This window comes from Pagrus major, chromosome 23 (genome assembly GCF_040436345.1).
Source record: "Pagrus major chromosome 23, Pma_NU_1.0".
Taxonomy (NCBI): domain Eukaryota; kingdom Metazoa; phylum Chordata; class Actinopteri; order Spariformes; family Sparidae; genus Pagrus; species Pagrus major.
In genome coordinates this window covers 10,010,645-10,030,572 of record NC_133237.1, presented here as the reverse complement: position 1 = coordinate 10,030,572, position 19,928 = coordinate 10,010,645, and the positions used below count along the sequence as shown (strand labels likewise).

Below are 19,928 nucleotides of genomic sequence, written 5' to 3'. Positions count from 1 at the left end.
CCTCCTGGTAACGATCATCGCACTGTCACAGGGAATAAACTTTGACTATTCATAAGTGCACACGTCAGTAAGCTAATTTGCAATAGCTACACAAGTGAAAGCTTAATTGTGTTTTGTGTGTGTGCTGTGCATTGATTAAACTGTGTGTTCAATGAGACATCTGAGCAGCAAATGTAACAAATTCTGAGAGAGACATTAGTAATCGCTGTTGGTGTGGATTGGTGATGGATATTGATGTGACTGAGTGGTTTCCAAACTGATGATTGTCTTTGAAGTTATTGATAATGGTCCAGCAATCCGCTGACCTAACCATATTTCTCCCCTCTTTTGTCTCGTTCTTTCTTTCCCTGCAGTGCCAGAGCATACCAAGTCAAGGCAGAGTCCTTAATCTGAACCACATCCCCCCTTCCCCTTCCCCACACATATACCTACACACACCCCCCACACACACACACACGAATACACACACATACAGTCCTCAGCAATGCCAAGGGGGCCCGATCAGCCTGCTGCCCGCTCTGACAAGCCCTGCCTCTTCACCTCAGGCCCTTGAGGCTGTGCCCTCTGAGCTTTGACCTTTTGACCTCTCCTTTGTCGACCTGGGAACCAGAGGTCACCTGTTCTCCACTCAACCCGGGGACGTCCTCCTGCCCAGCCAGGAGCCACATCCACGAGCCCCACTCACAGGTAAACCATGAAAAGAAAGAAAAGAGCACAAGCAAACAGCAGTGGCTTGCATTCAATTAGATCCGCCTGCATCCTCAAACACATACAGGGAAATGAGCCCACACACGCACATTGTCTGCCAGTAATCACATTCTTGGATAAGCAAGAAAACAATTGTGCAGTTACTTTTAAATGGCAATAAATGTTACAATGTGGGTGTGTTCTTGCTCCTAGCTTTCGGATGAGTTTCTACTTGTACCTCTATCACGAAAAAGTAAACAGTTTCCTTTGTGACTGCAATAAATTCAGAGTGGAGGCTGCTCTAAATGGCACCCTAAACACTTGTAATGATTTGTGACATTTAAATTAAAATTGCACATTTAAAAAAGTGCACTTTTAGGGGAACATAAATTATTTTCTAAATTGATTTCATAACTGATATTGAGCAAACGTGGAACATAATGACTTGTTAGTGTGCAGTCTTATTATTGGACCAAAAGGGGACTAAATTACAAGTTGAGAATAAGCACCAAATTCAGCTCAGTCAAATCCCTGAGAATTACACACACATACACACATGTAAGTTATTACTTATTTTATCAGCTGGATAATCGATTGTAGCTTCTAATGTAGGTTCAGCAACTAGCAGGGTCTGTCCACTAATGCTATTCTACTTGCAAGCTCTTCTTTCTTTAAACCCTCTGACTTTAACACCCTTGTCTTCTCTGTTTGCTTGATTCTCATTGAATATTCTCTCTGTCCAAACTATTTCTAGCATCTCCCCATTTATGTTTTCTGGCTCTGTCTCTAACTCCCTCCAAGTCTGTTTGACAGTCTTTCCTCTCTCTGTTTCCAGGCATGGCTCCCATTCGGGATTCCGTCAGCCACTCCCCTAATCAAACAGGTGACTACACATTTGCCCTCTTCCTTTGAATTTTCTCTGCATTTCACTCTTCTACCCATTGTCTTACTTTGGCTGTCTACTTTGTGATCGACACACTAGGTAAACAGAGTATGACGTGACCTTGACAGATGATGCATTTTATTCATGTCGTATATGAGAGGGAGAGACAGGGAGAGATGAATGAGTGAGTGAGAAAGTGGGTGTGAGAAGGGTGCAAGAGGAGACTTGGCAAGCGAACACCACAAGCACCATGGAGAGCTGGCAAACAATTTATGTGAAGGAGAGGCTTGGAAAGTGAGAGATGCTTTGAGTGAGAGTGACCCAAAGCTGTGCAACCAATCGGTCAAGAGACTCGTTGGTGGTCACAGGAGATAGTTGGTGAAGAGACTGGCAAAAATAAAGAAAGTAGATTTTGTCATGATTGAAAGAATATGAAGTGCCATCTTTCAAATAAAATGTGTTATTCAATAATAAAACAGCGCTGCTGTGAGATGCCTTAGAGCCAATGGAGTGGATATGCTGCCCTCTGTATCAGGTGCTGGAAATGATTTGACTGTGAAGCTTCATCCTGTGTCTGCTCACAACCCATAAGCTCATTACTAAACTGCAAAGCTCAAGCAGAATGTTTTGTTCTCCTTCCCTTGCTAAAGGTTTATTGATTGTTCATGAACCAGAAACAACAAGACAGACCTTGCTGGGTTTTTTGAGATGCCTGGAAATCTTTGTAGGCCTTGCAGTGTCTCAAATCACCAACTTCCAGAAAAACAATAAAGTTTATTTGGATCAACTGAATCGAGTCAACTTTGGGTAGTCTTAGGTAACATTAGAGGTTCTGTCATAATGAAGGCCTATTTCAATGACATCTTAGCTACAACACTGCCTTCACATTAAAACGCTTTGGTACTCACCAAGTACCATCTGGCATTAACATAACTTACAGCAGGATATGAATGGGGACCTCCACTGCGAGGATGCAGTTTGGGTTACAATGACTCCCGCCAAATTATGATAAATAAGGCAATTATTCAGAGGGTTGCTGCAGCACTGAAAATTCAGGCACTCTTGATTGCGACTGGATGAGAGTGTGCATAATGGCCATGCAAGGAAAATCGGATCAGAAGTGGTCTCTAGAGTCCAATTTTAGGGACATGCCAGGCCCGCATGCAGATGATCTCAGACAGTTTTATTGTATTTGGAAAAAGTATCAAGGTTTAAATCAAGTCTGGATCTTTTCCGTTGCCACCACCTCTTCCCCTTTGCCACCTCCTTCCCTCCCTGCCTCTTTTCACACTCAATTGCCATCTCCCCTATGCCCTCCATCTCTCCTCTCCTGCTGATTGTCAACGTCCGCCTCTCTGAATCGTAGTTTATAGCTTTGGCATGCTTTTGGGTCCTGCTGTGGTGACAAAATGGTGGCAGCTGTGTCCAGGCTCAGGCCTGGCACTGATCACATTCAGAACAGTTGGGATGCTGAAGGTTGGAGGGAATAGAAAATATAAAAGCGACAGTGAATGAAGGGAATTCAAACCACATCTGTTGTTTCATTTAATATGGACATAATTTCTTGACGATGATGCAACTGCAACTTTGCTAAAGTTAGTATATTTAGTCATCTTTTATAAAATGTACATCTCCAATCTAACCGTATCATCATCATCCATGTCCACCCTTCTCTCTTCAGGTCTGGAGCATTCTGGCTTGGACTCACAGTATGAGCCTTCCCCCTGGTCCTCTGGCTCGCCCTGCAGCAGTGACGGCAACAGCAACTGGGGAAAAGTCCTAGTGGACGGAAACACCGACAAACCCAACAACCCTTCTTCAACCAACTCTTCCGTCTGGCCTCCCTCATCCTCTTCATTCTCTTGCTCCTCGTCTTCTTCCTCTTCAGGCTGTGGGTCAGGATCAGACCCTGAGTTGGCATCAGAATGCATGGACGCAGACTCTAGCTCGTCGATCGGCTCAGAGAAAAACCTTGCCGCTGTGACAACAGTGATGATGATGTCAGCAAATGCTTCTTCTTCTGTGTCTTCTACGGCTTCTTCCCCCTCCTCCTCTATGGTGACTTCTGCCATGATGGTCGGCGTTTCAGTGAATGGAGACAGCAACGGCAACAGTCGTCAGGTAATTGGTGGAGGAATGGGAACCATCAGCGGTGCAAATAATGGAAATAATAACATCAACGGGCCCTCCCACTACTCCGTGGCTGGGTCCAGCAGTATTGGCAGCAATAACATGGGTAACCACAACAACAAGCCCGTCAATAATGGTGGTGTATGGGGCACCCCGTCAGGCAGCAACATGATCACCGCCGGCGGAAGCACCCCCTGCATCAATGGAGGGTTAAACCCAAACACTTTAAACCCAAATGCCAACCACGGTGCCTGGCCACAGAATCTAACCCCAAGCCCAGCGTCCCAGGGCCAGCGTCCTCCACAGGCTCAGGGGATGAGTTCCAAACTGGGTCTAGCTCCCCAACAGGGCCCGATGTTGGGCTGGGGTAGCATGGCAGCTCCAAACAACAGCAGTATGATGGAAGACACTGAGGTGAATAATGGTACAGCAAGCAGCAAGGTGTTAGGAAGCAGCAACAGTGGAAATGGTGGCCTCCAGCCTACCAACCTTAACACTGAATCCAATGGACCAAATAACACTATTATGATGAATACTACTACTACTACTACTAATGCCACAATGACCTCTAGTCCACCAAACTCTACCGCCTCACCCCAACTCAGTGGGGATTGTTCCTGGGGCTCTATTGGAGGAGGGAGTGGGGGTCCGCTGCCCAATGGAAACCCCTCATCAGCCCCCCAGCACCCCCAAGGAGAGCTGGGGGGTCCTGGGGCCTTCGGTACACCTTGGGGCGCAACTACCTACCCTGGAGACAAGGGCCACCCAAATGCAGACACTGTGAACCCCCAAAACCCTGCCTTAATGCAGGGTGGGACCCCCCAAAACTCCTTAACTGCTGCTTACAAGAGTAATAATAACCACAATAACACTGGGGCCCCACGCTGGGACCAGGGGCCCACCAATAACCCAAACCAGCCCCAGAGTAACTTGTCCTGGGGTGTCGGCTCAAATCAGATCCCAGGCTCTGCAGGCCAAACACCAGGAAACGGCAACCAAACTACGATGGGCCCTCCAGCAGGGATACCTCGCCCCTGGGGGAGCAGCGCGTCTTCTTCTTCCTCGTCCTCATCGTCCTCTTCCGCATCTAACAACAAGATGTCAAATGGAGAATGGGGATCGACAACTCCTGGTAACAACCATTCTGATGCTGGAAGTCATAAAGGAAACTCTGCCAACAATGGCTGGAAGAGCCTGGAGGATGACGCCATGGGCATGGGAGGTGGAGGTGGAGGAGGTGGAAGCCATGGCTTAGGGAGTGGAGGCTGGGGTCGCTCTGGAGGAAGTGAGGGAAGCGGAGAGAGCTCCGGAGGTCGTTCCAGCTCTGACAGAGATGGCAGCCAATCAAAAGGGGTAAACCGCAGAAAAGGTACTCCAACGATACTGCCAGCTGTGGCCCGGACCGATTTGGACCCAAGGGTTCTGTCCAACACTGGATGGGGACAGACGCCTGTACGGCAGAACACCGCCTGGGATGTCACTACTACTTCTAACAATCAGCACCAGGGTCCCAGAGGAGACGAAAGAAAGCATAGCAGTGGAGGCTCCGGCTGGGGCACAGCAACACCGGCAGCTCCTTCCCAGACCTCTGGAGGTATGGCTATAATATGTATGAAATTATAATGCATTTTAGTGATATAAAGAAACATGTTCAGGTATAAAAGAGAAAAAAAATGACCTATTTCATTGTACTTGCAGGTTGGGGGGGTGGGCCGAGCAGCTCAGGCCCTGGTACAGGAGGTTCAGGCTGGGGAGAGCGACCAACCTCCGGTTGGGACAGCAAAGCCCCAGCGAGTGGAGGTGGACAGAGTGGCTGGGATGATGGATCCAACTACAAGGGAAGCAACAACAACACCAGTAACACCTGGAGCAATAACATTAACAAAGATGACAGGTAATCTACATTTAAATTGGAAATACTGATGGAGAAATATTGTTTTTATTTCATTTTCTCTGCTTTTTGCAAACATTATTGTTTATATCCACATTATTATTTTACTGATCACATTGATTGCTTTTGTGTAGGTCCAATACGTGGACTAATGCGCCCAAACCACAACAGGGCTGGGGTTCCAACAGTGGAAATGGAAGTGAAGGCTGGGGTAATAGTGGAGATGGTTCCCGACAAGGGGCCAGCAGCCACTGGGGGGAGCCTCAAAAAGCTGCAAGCTCAGTGGGTTGGGACAGCGACAGTGACCGGTCTGGCTCTGGATGTTGGAGCGAGCCAAGCCGAACCAACACCAGCAGCAGCAACACCTGGGTTGGGAGTGGAGGATCAAATACTCCAGACCAGAGCGCTCCAAACCCAGGTTCCAACTGGGGAGACTCTGTCCACAAACCCAATCCTCAGAGTAACAGCCAGGGCTGGGGTGAGCCAATGAAGAACAACCAAGGATCCCAGAACTGGGGTGAGCCGAATCCCAAGCCCTCCAACGAGTGGGGAAAAGGTCCTGAATCCAACACATCCAGAGGCAATCAAGGCCCTAACAAGCCTACAGGTAGTTAGCAAGATTATATAAGTCACTGTCCAGAACATGTGTTTTCCTTTGTAACTAATAAGGACTTGCTCATGAACAAGTGTGTCTCCTGTGCAAAGAAAAACACCTATAGTGAGAGAGTAGCTAGTGCTCTTTTTAATGTAGCTCATATTGTGTCTCCTGTAAATGTGTTCTAATATGTCCTATTTTGACTGATATGTTTTAGCGTACCAAAGAAAAATCTCTTATTTTTTGCACGCAGAAAGTAGACAATAATGTATTTTCTGCATGCCTGCACACAGCGATCCTGCTATACACTGTATAGCAAAGACAGAAGTGGAAGGACATACAATTGATGATTCACTTTTATTCTTATGTCTTTCCTATCAGGCTGGCTGGGAGGCCCCATGCCCACAGTAGGTCAGAAGGAAGAAGTGGCAACTGGATGGGAAGAGCCTTCTCCAGAGTCCATTCGTCGGAGGATGGAGATCGATGATGGGACAGCAGCTTGGGGAGACCCTGGTAAAGCCTCATACCACTACACATTTCTTTAAAAAGAGCGGCTGCGAAGCCTGAACAAAATCATGAAATTCCAGACTGATCGTATAATTCAACCTTCTTCCCAGGTAAATACAGCGGTGGACCTGTCAACATGTGGAACAACAGGACTGGCCAATCAGAACAGGAAGCTATGGGCCCATCCTCTCAGCGCCAGTCCCACCCAGCAAACATCTCAAAGCATCCTCCTCAGCCCATGCAGCCTATTGCCCAGGACAAAAGCTGCAATTCTGGTAAGATGGAATGTGTATGCATGCACCCATATGGCCTGATGAAGACAGATTAATTAGCTATCCTTACTAATAATCATTTAAAAATATGTTCTAAACAGATGCTTGATGTAAGTAATGAATAAACTAAATTCGAACACACAAGTTTAACCAGTCATGTAATGTAAGCTTTGACTACGAAAACACAAATAGGCAGGAGTACACAAACGTATGCACGTGCCCACACACCTCCAACACGTGCATACATGTGGAAACAAAAATGATGCTGATTCGAACACAGTGTCTGTGAGTCACACTAGCTGTCTTTGTAGTATGCCAAGTTACAACAGATCTCGTCATTAGTTATATGTTTAGTGTAGTTAAGCCTGCAGGGATACTTTTATCCTCACACTTGTGACAGAATGTACCAAGCCTGGGTTGCATTAGCTTGCAGATTAACATTTTTATTTTTTATTTGGTATTGAGGTACACATAAAAATGCTGGGACACGAGCCATTATCTAAAATGCTACAAGCATGTAAGTGCAAGCCTTCTGGTGCAGTCTGTAGGCCTCACGAATGGATAAAAAGGTGCAAGTCCCACCCACCCACACTCTCTTTTTGAGATAGATGAAACAAGGTCTTAAAAGGATTTTGACACAAAACAGCGTGGATGCACACACATTGACAAATGTATTCAAAAGCATACACAATTTGCACAGAGGCATAGAGAGAAAACAAACACGTACAGCTATTCTCTCCCATCTCCCCATGGTGTTGTCTGTGTCGAGGGCTTTTTGTAAAGCCGGTTGAGTCATCCCTTTGGAATGCTAAGAGCATCGATTTTTCTCTCCTCTCATTCGCCTTTCTTTCCTCCTCCCTTTCTCTCTCACCCGCCAATTCTGCTCAGTGAAACACAAGCTTTTGTTGGGTTTGAGAGAGAGAGAGAGAGAGAGAGAGAGAGAGAGAGAGAGAGAGAGAGAGAGAGAGAGAGAGAGAGAGAGAGAGAGAGAGAGAGAGAGAGAGAGAGAGAGAGAGAGAGAGAGAGAGAGAGAGAGAGAGAGAGAGAGAGAGAGAGAGACCGTGAGTGGTAGAGGAGGAGGTCTGGTGACTCTGTAATAGGAATGGTTCCAATGTTAGATGGGAAAACTAAAAAGAGTAGCTATTCTGTAGAAGTGGGCTGAGGAGGGGAAAAGAGGGGAGGGACTGTTAGGGTTATGCAGGGTTGCTGTCTCGCAAGCTAACTGGAGCAGCAAAGTGGATGGAAAGGACGGGCGGGGCAAACTAGGCAGCCACTGTGAATCGAAATCTACAACCTGATTATTTCTCTGATCATTTTTGTAAACACTGAAGTGCAGAAATTAATGAAAGCGTCAACTTCATAAATTGAGAGAAAATTCTGAGGTCATTAAGTAAGCGCATACTTAAAATTTTCAATTTTGCCGTTAAAATTGGACTCGTATGTTGATTCTGTCTTTGAAATAATATATTGCTCAGTCTGCTCCAGGATTTGAATATGTGCAACTAAAATCAAATGTATATTCTATACAACTTGTCAAACACACGTGCATACACACATCTTGTGTTTCCACCCCCCTTTTATTAGATCAACTAATGCACCTACATAGATGGTGAAACGGAGCAATAGCTGCAGGCTAGGGTTACATTTTCTAATTTGGTATTTGTGTTTGCATCACATGTACACCCCTGTTTGCGTGTCAGTGTAAAGTAAATATGTACATCTACCTTAAAACATGATATATGTGCCAGTTTGTGCAAATGCATCTACCACTGCATGACTGTTTTGCTATGAGTGTGTTTTTGTGTTCTATCTGCACCTACTTGTGTGCGAGCATGTTCAGTCACATGAGGGACACTGGAGCCTGAGGCCACCCCATGATCTGTCCTATTTTTACGGGGAGGTATCCCTGGCATCTCCCCAAACGCCTCCTGTGGAGGGAGAAAGTAGCAGGTCTGGGTGGTCAGCTGTAACAGGAGCTCTTTGAACTCGTACTAACACTCACTTTGAGCACACGGTCTCACATTTGAAAGCATATGGGGACCCTTGCACACCCACAGGGCTTAAAGTAAACAACACTTACATAAGCAAGGTGACGTGGGGTTCCCCAGGGACATGAGCAGGGCTCGCTCCTGGAGCTTTGCAGCAGAGAAAAACAGTGTCTAGTTGCAGCATCATTGCAAATGGCTCCCAAGAAGAAAATGTTTTCATCCACATATTTAAATGAGGGGCATTGATGTCACCTTTTCCACATGATGCCACCCACTCTCCAACTCTGAGTGTCCAAACAAGCCTGATATGGCTACTCTGAATAAGGAAAGTCTTGATAAATGCCAGTATTATGTGTATATTTACTACTTGTTGATATGTAGTTGGACATAGGGATAATACTGTCACACTGAACAATGTATAGACATGTTCTGCCAGTAACGATTAGACTTTCTTTGTCCTATAAAATATTGTTTTTTTTATTGTGTGAGGACATGCAGCCTACAGGCCCAGTTGGAATATTGTGGTATCGTTATTTCTGCTGGATTGAGAGAAATGGTTTTTGCTGTCCTTTCTTTGTGTATTTTAGCTTAAGATGCATTTTAGCTTTTTGATTCTTCAAATAATGATACATTTAAATGAATGGCCATTGGTTCAAGACAACACCACAGAAAGTGTTTCCTTATTCTAATGGGTACCTCCCTCTTTTCCTGCAGGTTGGGGTGAGCCTTACTCCCAGCAGAAGGAATCCTCGACATGGGGGGAGCCTTCCTCTGCTCCACCTGTAACGGTGGACAACGGGACGTCTGCCTGGGGGAAGCCCATGGACACTAGCTCCAGCTGGGATGAACCCAGCAGGGGTAGCAGAGAGTCTGGGCCTGGATGGGGCGGCCAGCATAAGTCTGGTAGGTGCACTCATTTACATATATATTCAGCAAAAACCTGCATCTGAGATGAAAAATGGTGTTAAACCTATAAACTGTCCTGTCTGATGTTGAAATGATTGTTTTCTGTTTCTTCCTCTCCCCTTCTTTGTAGCTCCAGGTCCCAAGCCCATGGAGACGTGGGGTGGTGAGGAGGTGTCCATGGGCAATAGCTGGGACCAGGAAGAGGAGGTGGAGATTGGCATGTGGAGCAACAGCCAACAGGACAACCGGTCCCATGATCAGAACAGCTGGAACTACAAGCATAAAAATGCCTACAAGGTTTGTTCACCTATTTAAGTAAAGCACAGCATGGTTTATGTCTGGAGTTCTTTTTTGACAGAATAGAAATATTAACATTGATGAATGGAAATGAATGTCTTTGATTCTGCAGAAACAAGGCCACCCTGCTAATGCTTCAGGTATCTCAAGTTAATCATATTTCATCTTTGTTTCAGATGAACAAACCAGTCAACAAACAGGATGAACCCTGGATGAAACCCTTCATGAACCAGTTCAACAGCATGAACTTCTCTGTGAGTACTATTTCCCATCGTTTTGATGTCAGCAGCCTTGTAGTTCCTGTTATATCCTATACTTTGTATGTTCAGGGAGTTTTTAAAATCCTATTTTCTTGTCTTTCCCTTGCAGAGAGACTCTCCTGATGACTCCATGAAGACTGGAGCAGGGATGGTACAGGACAAGCGTATGGACATGGGCGGTATGGGAGACTTCAATGGAGTAATGGGGAAGAACCCTGGGTCCCGACACCAGCTCCACAAGGAGTCTGCCATGGATCGCAGCCCTTACTATGACAAGGTATGCAGAAACATCAACATTTATCTGGTATCCTATGGGTGGAGGTAAAGAAGGGTGACAGGAATACACACAGCAGGTGGGCTGTATCGGCACGTTGTACACTGTTTACAAACAACATTACTAGACAGAGGTTTGGTCAATCTTTCCGCCATTGGTGGTGATCATGAGGTAGGTGTGGAGTGGGAGAGAGTCTCTTGTTTTAATCTGCCTCTAATGTCTGGCCGGGTAGTTCTCTCTCAGCCCTGTAGTGCCCCACAGTGGTTGTTCTAACACACTGCATTTGATGGATGGGATTTTTCTTTTGCTGCTTGCAAGATATATTTCATAATTATGAATTATTATTTTGGCTGTGCCACTTATGAGCAACAATTAAGCATTGGCATATGCACACTTGACAACTGGTAGTTTTGCAAGTGATTCGTAAGTATGTTGTAATGATTAATTCCTTTCAGTAGTTCTGTACAAAGCTGCCGTGGGTTTGTTTGGCTCTGCTGCTTTTCCTTCTGCATTAAAAGCTGCTCTTCTCTTATCTTTGTTTCTATCTTGCTGACTTCACATGCTCTGGTGCCACCTTTTCTTTTTCTACTGCACTTCCCTCCTCTTCGTTGCTTACTCTCTTCTACTCACCATGTATTACTCCTTTCACCCTTTCCTACACTGTTCACTCTCTCTGACCTCACGTCACTTTCTCATTCCTCCTCTTCTCCTCCTCTTCTGCAAAATTAACTCTTTTCCTTCTTTTCTCCTTCCCTCTCTGCACTTCTTTGGCTGCTGATGCGCTTCCTGTCCCTCTGTGCTTGCCGTCCATCTGCTGTGCACCCGGCCTTGCTTCTGCAGCTGTCTGTTTCCCCCTCTGCTTACGGTAGCCAAACTTCTGACGAGCTCTCCTCGAATCAGAGCATGAGCTTCTCTCCCTCCAATTCTGCTCAACCTATCCCCTGTCTTGACTCTGGGCCGTCTCCTGTCCACTCTAGTCCTGGGGGCGCTCGGCAGGTGAGTGTGGGAGGATGAAGAGGATGTTGTCTTGAGGTCCTGAGCCTCTGATTCTGAGATGTCAACATTAAGAAAGTATCTATCTGTGTATAAGTAGAGATTAAATAAACCACATTTTACACAAATGGTGTTCTAGTAGGTCACCCATCAAAATGTTGTTAAAAATGTAAATTAAAATGTGATTTTACTTGCCAGTAAGTAGCCTGTGGTCACAAAGTGAGCAGTGGCATTTTGAATGGAAAAAACCCAGTCATTTTTAAGTTTGTTACAAGTTTTTTTGACCATTTGTGTGTGTTTGTGTCTTTCCTGCTCAGAATGTAAACCCTATGATGGGTGGCAGCAGCGTAGCACAGGGCCGAGGTGGCCCCCAGTCCCAGGTCCCCCCCCAACCCAATCTTCGTAACCAAGTGCCTCCACCCATCCTGCCCTCTCAGGTAGCACACGCACACAAATCACTAACATTGTTTTCATTTCGTTCAGGCACCATTGCATCTATAACTCATTATTTTTGCGGTTACACAGTCTCATCAACAAAGGTCTGAATGTCATAGACTTTTAGACTGAATATTAGAATATTGTTCTGTATTAGGAAAAAAAAAAGATTGTTTTGTAAACTATTAGGTGATGGTGCAACATTTTTACAATATTTGTGGATAATGGTTAGTCACAAGCTGAAGTGGGGGAAAAAAAGCTATATTTCCTACCAAATATAATCAATGGTCCATCAACATTTAATTCACAGGAAAGACACTTGAATGACATTATATAAACTAAAACCAAAGTCTGGTTTGTGTTCAGGTCCCTCCATCCCTGTTGAAGTACCCAGGAGGAAATGGAGGTTTGAACCCTCTGTTTGGCCCTCAGCAGGTGGCTGTTCTCAACCAACTCTCCCAGCTCAACCAGCTGTCACAGCTTAACCAGATCAGCCAGTTACAGGTAGAGTGACACAAATACACTCAGCCATGGAGATGAGGACATTTTCTGCATTGTTTTTGTGGTTGTTGTCCTTATGTGCCACTGAAACTGTTAAAGAGAACCGGATGTAGTTGAATGAAATATTCCTAAAATTCAGCAAATGTACATCCTACATACACGTTTTGCAGTATAGTAAATTAACATTGTAAAGTGTTCCCCTGCTGTATATCCATACTGGCTTATAAATTATAACTCCATCATTTGAGGTATACAGTATTTGGTAGTAAATCTTTTGTAAAACTTTTTCATTTTGTCTGTCCACAGCGTCTTCTCCTCCAGCAGCAGCAGCAGCAGCAGCAGCAGCAGCAACATCAGAAGGCTCAGAGCCAGAGAGTCATGCCTGTGGGACGACAGACTGAACAGGTGTGTGGTGAAAAATCTCTCTGAATCCGGCATTATTACATCCAAAATGTAAAATTTTTATATGATGAAATAGCAGTGGTTCTATGATGTTGCCTCATTGATTGGTTTCGCTAACCTCCCGCTTCCTGCCCCTAGACACGTCCTATTGGTTCGTCTCCATCAATGATGCAGCCCCCTCGGCACCTGGACCCCTCCCTGCTGAAACAGCCCACACTCCCCAAACCGTACCTGGATAACTACTTGTCCCACAATACCCCTGAGATGCAGAAGGATGCTGCTGCTCTTGGATCCTTCAGCAACTTCCCTTTAAGTACGTGGCTAGTATTAGTCATTTTTCTACATTTAATTAGTATATTCTCCTAAAATTTAATGCCAATAAATTTAGGTGTAGATATTTGCCTGTTATATGGGGATAAACTTTTAATTTTGACCAATTCTGTTGAGTTGGCTCCTGTATTTAAACTCACAGCGACTGACTTCCTCTCTTCTCTGCTGTTTTCTCTCTTCCTCCATCCCTCCCTTCAGGCTTGAACTCTAACCTGAATGTATCCCTGGACATGGGTGTTGGTGGTGGTAGTGGTGGCGGAGCTGTGAGCTACAAAGAGCCGCCCCAGTCCAAACTGAAGAAACTTTGGGCTACTGACCCTCTGGAGCAGAACAGCAAACCTGGTAAAGAAGAGGCCCACTTCTTTTTGGGGTGAACACTAATAGAGTGGGGGGGAAATGTAGCTGTATACTTGAGAGGTGGCTTAAAAGTGTTGAACACATTCAAGATATTTAGTGCTCCTGTTTTGGTTTGGTCTGTGTGATTGTGTTCTCATGTTTGTGTGTTGGTCCCACAGGTGCTATGTCGTCTGGGCTGCGTCTGGAGGACTCTCCCTTCTATGACTTCCTGTCTCCTGGCCCGTCTCCCCTGAGTCCTCCCGGCCAATCAATGGGCTCGGTGGGTGATGGCTGGCCGCCCCGTGCCAACTCCCCCCCGCCCCATGGAAACACTGTCACCTGGCCCCCAGGTAGGCTTGCTTTCACATGTACAAACAAACAACACAAAATGTTTGAGTAGAAAATCGCTGATTGCTCTGTGTGTGCGCCTGTGTGTTAATGTGCAGAGTTCCGACCCGGGGAGCCTTGGAAAGGTTACCCCAACATTGACCCTGAGACTGACCCGTACGTGACCCCTGGCAGTGTCATCAACAACCTCTCCATCAACACCGTCCGCGACACAGACCACCTCAGGGACAGGAACAACGGTAGGTCACACACACATACACAGACACACACTGCTGCACATGAATTTTGTATCCGGTAATAAGTTTGTAATCTCCCATCCAATCTATTAATTATTTTTGTCCTTTCAGCAATGAACTTTTAGAAAGTATATGTCCTTATGTTAAGCCAAAAATTGTCACTTTTACTGGTTTCAAAAAACAGCAGGCAGATTGTATCAATAGCAGGCTAGCGTCTGTGCTCGGCCAAAGATTGTATCTTAGAGAAGAAGCTCTGTACCATGAACTGGGCTCTCTTTTTGTAAGTGTTGGCTCTACTGTAATAACAGACATATTAAGCCCTGTTAGCTTGTATTAAGAGACATGATTCTGTGTTAAATTCATTTTTTGTGAAATTGTAAAACTGAAAAAAAACAAGAAATTGGATGTGGAAAAGGGGGGCCATCAGTATCAGTTCTTAAATATCAAGTTATTTATAATTTTTGTTACACAAAAGAATGTTGAAAACTAAACCTCAGTAGATTGAAGAGACATTTGAAAGGATTCAGGTCTGATGAGCAGATTTCATGCTATTGAACCACTCTCACTGACACTAACCCTTCTCTTTTTCTTTCTCAGGGCCATCCTCATCACTGAACACCACGATGCCTTCTAACAGTGCCTGGTCATCCATTCGTGCCTCCAGCCACAGCGGTTCCCTCACCAGTACAGCACAAAGCACTTCAGGTATGAGTTCCTCTCGAACCAAATAATCTTGAAAAAACTTCACATAAAGGGGAGGAAAAAAGTTTGAATTTTAAGAACATCCAGAGTAATGACAAAAATAAAGTCAAATAGATCTGTGAAAATGGACTGGAGGGTATCGGAGGGTATCAAAAGGTTTCACTTCACTGCTCTCCTCTCGCCTTGCAGCCAGACCCAGTGAGTCAAAGTGGTCTCCCGGCGGCGGTTCTGTGTCCAACTCCTCCCTGGCCCATGAGCTGTGGAAGGTCCCCCTGCCTCCCAAGGCGCTGTCTGTGGCGGCCCCCTCCAGACCACCACCCGGCCTCACCAGCCAGAAGCCCAGCTCTGCCTCCTCTGGCTGGGACGGCTCAGGCCTGAGGCTGGGGGGATGGGGCTCCTCTGAGTCCAGATACACACCTGGTAGGAGCAGAAGGAGATGCACATATACTGTATTACCTGTAGGACTTACTGGGATGTCTTCATGATTTTGTCATTAGCCTAACACTGTTAGTGGATGTAAGGAAATAAACTGTTAATATCAGAAAGAGAAATCTAATTATGGGACAGTTCATCCACATTTTGTGGCTAGATGACACATCTAATCTATACCTTCCCACTTGTTCCCATCTTATACTTTTATTCTAAGTTGCTCTTTGTCGGCTGTGATTTGTGATTCCACATTGTGTGCATTGGCAGGTTCCAGTTGGGGTGACAGCAGCAGCTCAGGAAGAACCCAATGGCTTGTTTTGAAAAATCTCACACCTCAGGTATTTGCATGTTCCTAAATATAACATCAAATGTGTGTGTTTTGTCATCCTGTATAGAGTTGTGAAGTGGTAAAGTTTGAAAGTGAAATGATTTAAGTTCTCCATTTTCTCAACACTGTAATCTGTAGCTTTCACTCAACAGAATCTTTCTTAACAAAATGCACCTTGGGAGTCGTAGTTAACTTCTACCTTATAATTTTCATGTACACAAGCCTGTACCTTGTACTTTTTATTTAATCGAAGAACCAGATGTTTTCTGACAAGTACTGTTAATATTTTGGCCTTGTGATTCAGCCAGGACAGTTTCATGCCGATCTAAGCCATAAAGGTGTTGCAACTGTGAGCCATGTAACATTGTCTATGAGAAAAACTAATGGGATTTTGGGGGTCCGTTTGTCTCACAGATTGACGGCTCTACCCTGAGGACCTTGTGCATGCAGCATGGCCCTCTGATCACATTCCACCTCAACCTGCCGCACGGTAATGCCGTGGTCTGCTACAGCTCCAAGGATGAGGCCGCCAAGGCCCAGAAGAGCCTGCACATGTAAGGAAACCATGAACACACACACACACACACACACACACACACCTTCCTACCCTGTACTAAAGCCATCACCCTGTATTTGACCCAGGCTCATAATGACACATTGACTGACCTGTTCAATACTTGACTCAGTCACGTTAGGAAATGAAATCAATAAGTTGTTGGCTGGAAAGACGACTAATGTCTGCCCCTGTAGACCATTTGTGTGATATATTAACTGTGCTACAGGTAAATGTGCTACAGTTTGGCATTAACAGCAAACTTATTTATTGAGTGCTATAATAAAAAGAAACCCAGTTACTGTGGCCAGGCAGCAGATGATACAAACTGGATTTCTCCTGGAAAATGCTGATTGCTAAAAAAAAATACAATCAAGAAGCAAGTAATGCTCGCAAAATAAGGGGGATTGTAGGCAAGAAAATTATGTGTGTAAACACACTTGTAAGATAACCAGGTTACTACAGTGCATGTAAATGTGTAACCTGATTTCTCTGAATAACCTGGTTCCATGAGTACATATAAACATACTGGTGATGGATGTTTTTGGAGGCACACTCTCTCACAGGTTCCGTGTCTCACCTGTCGTCCTTTTGTAGGTGTGTTTTGGGGAACACTACTATTCTGGCTGAGTTTGCCAGCGAGGAGGAAATCAACCGTTTCTTTGCACAAGGGCAGTCATTGGCCACTCCCTCCTCCGGCTGGCAGACCATTGGCTCCTCTCAGAGCAGAATGGATCAGTCTCACCCCTTTCCCAGCCGCGCTCCTGAACCCAACCAGTGGAACAGCAGCGATCTCCACAGCTCCTCCCTCTGGGGCGGGCCCAACTATTCCAGTAGCCTGTGGGGGAGCCCCAGTGGCACCGAGGCGGGGAGGATCAGCAGCCCTTCTCCAATCAGCTCCTTCCTCCCGGTGGATCACCTGACAGGGGGAGGGGAATCCATGTGAACCGCCTGCCAATCAAACAGGTTGGGGGAAGGGTCAGTAGAGAATTATCAATAATCAGCAGAAGAAAATGAGAAAAAAAAGTAGTTATAAACGCAATGGCACTAGTTGGACTCTTTCTCACTTACAAGATATTCAACAAAACGGGGTCTCCCCTGTGGAAAACAAGTTACGTTTCTCTCTCTGCACATATGTCCACTTTGTTTTAGCCCAAAAACATATCAGTCGGAATACTTGAATCATGCAGGCCAATTCTATAATGTGAACGGATGGATATTTGCTTCCAGGTAGTGCTCTTTCAGACCGAAAAAAGCTTCAATCGAGCTCATTATTATATATATATTTTTTGTTTCATTCGTCATGTTTATTTGAATTCCAATTCTTTTTATTTTTAACGTTTTCTTTTTGTTTTCTTTTTTTTTTTTTTTTTGCATTTGTTTGCTGACAATGTTGGAGTATGAGCTTTTTTAACTTTGCACTGAATGTGGTTTTTTCTCAGTATATATAATCTGCAATATAGAGGGAGCAGCCAGTTTTTCCAGTGTAGCTGTTTACTCATTGAGGTCCTTACCGTATGTGTGTATGCGTGTGCACGCGCACGTGTGTGTGTGGAAGTACTTTGTGTGTGTGTGCGTGATCGCGTGTGTGAATGAGTATGTGTGCGCTCCTCTCTGCCTTGGCACGCCTACCTTACTGCGTTGTCGTGGAGTTCAAGATCAACAGATAGTTAAAGAAGAATAAAAGCTGACTTAGGAGGATTATCTGGTGATAGTTAAAGTGACATTAAAAAGTATTGCACCAATTTTGTTTTAAAACTAAAGAACGTCGAGCTCTGCAGTGCAAAGGACTGTAGCCGCAGCTGGGACTAGCAAGCCCCGCCCACCCTAATGTAGGGGGCGGGGCCTATCTAGCAAGCCCTCCCGCTGGCCCCCTAGTGGGCAGCAGGGGGGAACAGCACTTTCAGAATAGGCTTTCAATGTTTTGGAGGTGCCACACTGCAACCTCTTGTTTACAAGACTTAGGAGGCGGAACGTGTGTTCATTCTTCATTTTAAAGAGAAGATGGAGTAAAAATAGAAAAAAAACCTCAAAAAAAATTTAAAAATGATTTTAAAAACGTTAAAAAATGTATAAAATGAATAAAAAAAACAACAAAAAATGTAAACTCTTATTGAGGATGAAGACGATGCTTTGTAACTCTGGGAATTCGGATCAGTGTTTTTGGCCATGGCGTTGGTTATTTGAACTTATTCCTCTTTGTCTGCTAAATAACCAGCAATGGTTCTCAGGAAATCAAGCCAGTTTTCCCCCCCTTGTAGGTGAATTTAAAAAAAAAAAAAACTACTACTCCTTGTAGGAAAGGAAAATCCAACTTCTAGCACTGAAAACTATGTATAGGTCTGTAAGTTTTTTTTTCTCTGCCAAATAACTGCTTTAAGCTGGAGAAGCTCAACACACTGCTTTCAATATGCTGTCTTTTGAGGGAGGGGGGGTCCTAATGTGGGGAGGCGGAGGTCCCTCTCTCCTCCTCTTCCTCCTCTCCTCCAGTCCTCCACTCCACTGATGTAAGAATCAAAAGTGGGGAGTGTTTATTGTGTGAGTGTGTGACTGTCAGTGGAAAATGTTCTGTCGTGTCAGACTTATAAACCAAGAGAAAGGCGAATCTGTATCTATGCATACTGTAGCCTCTCACATGGCCTACTGAGAGGCGTTTTTTTTTTTTCTCTTTTTTTCTTTCCCATGTCTAAATGTTTTAAATGTTTCATTAAGTACAACAAAAAATGCGAAATATTACTTGCTTATTTTTTATTTTTAATCACTCTCATTGCCACAAATGGTGTTTTGAAAAAAAAAAGGAAAGAAGAAAAACTTTAAAAATCTTGTTTTGGTTGAAGATACTATTTTAACAGTGCAAAAGTCGTCCACATTTCATTGCCTTGATCCTAATTGTGTCCGAAGATGCAACAACAAGTCAAGTGGCTTCTACCTGTTTACAAATAGAATATGATTGTATTGTTGTACTGTTTTTGTTTTTTTTCCTTTTGGGTGGGGGAGGGACGGGGGGTACTCATCTGAAGTTCCTGACCTGATGAATTGTGTGTGTGAGGGTATGTGTGTGTTTGGATGCTCTGTACCGGCAGATGTGAGTTCTACCGCTAGAGGCGAAGATATGATGTTGTGGGTGGGAGTGAGGGGGGGGGGGGGGGGCCGTGTCGTTGCGTGTGTGTGTGTGTGTGTGTGAGAACAGCGTGAATGTAAATCCACCAGTGGTGTTTGTCGACAACATACACGTGTGAATAATATTCACCTACCTACCAGTGATTGTTTAGTTACTATGATGCACAATATCCGGGGAAAAACAAAAGCTTCAGAGAGTGTGAATGTGTGTGTGTGCGTGTGTGAACGAGAAGTCAGCATTAGCGAAGCCATGGACCTTAATTTCTTTTCTTCATCGTGTTATTATTATGTTAAGCCTGTTGTGTGTGTGTTCATGTGTGTTTTCCCCCTCCAATATATAGGTTTTTATTTCAGAAGTACTCGAAACGTTGGCTTTAGTTGTGTTTTTAAGTTTAGCCGTGAATATTTAACAACTTCAAAGCATACGTAGTGAGACAGAACCTTGAGTATTAGCCAGACTTGACAGTGGTGTGTGCCAGTATTGAACTGCTCTCTACCAAATAATTCAAAAAGATTAGTTTACTT

The 19,928-nt window shown here is 44.7% G+C and overlaps 1 protein-coding gene across 2 annotated transcripts in view; it reads left to right on the top strand.

The window, feature by feature from the left end:
• The window catches only part of LOC141019345 (trinucleotide repeat-containing gene 6A protein-like), a 34,576-nt gene extending 15,189 nt beyond the window's left edge, over window positions 1-19,387 (top strand). The window contains exons 4-26 of one of the 2 annotated variants that reach the window (XM_073494233.1): window positions 354-687; window positions 1,523-1,570; window positions 3,252-5,294; window positions 5,399-5,594; window positions 5,726-6,198; window positions 6,568-6,699; window positions 6,804-6,968; window positions 9,668-9,856; window positions 9,990-10,156; window positions 10,333-10,410; window positions 10,526-10,693; window positions 12,001-12,120; window positions 12,485-12,622; window positions 12,926-13,024; window positions 13,160-13,334; window positions 13,550-13,693; window positions 13,867-14,037; window positions 14,134-14,274; window positions 14,869-14,976; window positions 15,163-15,393; window positions 15,670-15,740; window positions 16,145-16,284; window positions 16,881-19,387. In XM_073494233.1, coding sequence (XP_073350334.1) covers window positions 1,525-1,570; window positions 3,252-5,294; window positions 5,399-5,594; window positions 5,726-6,198; window positions 6,568-6,699; window positions 6,804-6,968; window positions 9,668-9,856; window positions 9,990-10,156; window positions 10,333-10,410; window positions 10,526-10,693; window positions 12,001-12,120; window positions 12,485-12,622; window positions 12,926-13,024; window positions 13,160-13,334; window positions 13,550-13,693; window positions 13,867-14,037; window positions 14,134-14,274; window positions 14,869-14,976; window positions 15,163-15,393; window positions 15,670-15,740; window positions 16,145-16,284; window positions 16,881-17,229 — 5,544 coding nt within the window. In that variant the 5' untranslated portion in view covers window positions 354-687; window positions 1,523-1,524 and the 3' untranslated portion in view covers window positions 17,230-19,387. Of the gene's footprint in view, window positions 1-353; window positions 688-1,522; window positions 1,571-3,251; window positions 5,295-5,398; window positions 5,595-5,725; window positions 6,199-6,567; window positions 6,700-6,803; window positions 6,969-9,667; window positions 9,857-9,989; window positions 10,157-10,332; window positions 10,411-10,525; window positions 10,694-12,000; window positions 12,121-12,484; window positions 12,623-12,925; window positions 13,025-13,159; window positions 13,335-13,549; window positions 13,694-13,866; window positions 14,038-14,133; window positions 14,275-14,868; window positions 14,977-15,162; window positions 15,394-15,669; window positions 15,741-16,144; window positions 16,285-16,880 lie in introns of those variants that run through there. The other variant, XM_073494234.1, reaches the window with a different exon arrangement.
• Window positions 19,388-19,928: the final 541 nt, after the last annotated feature.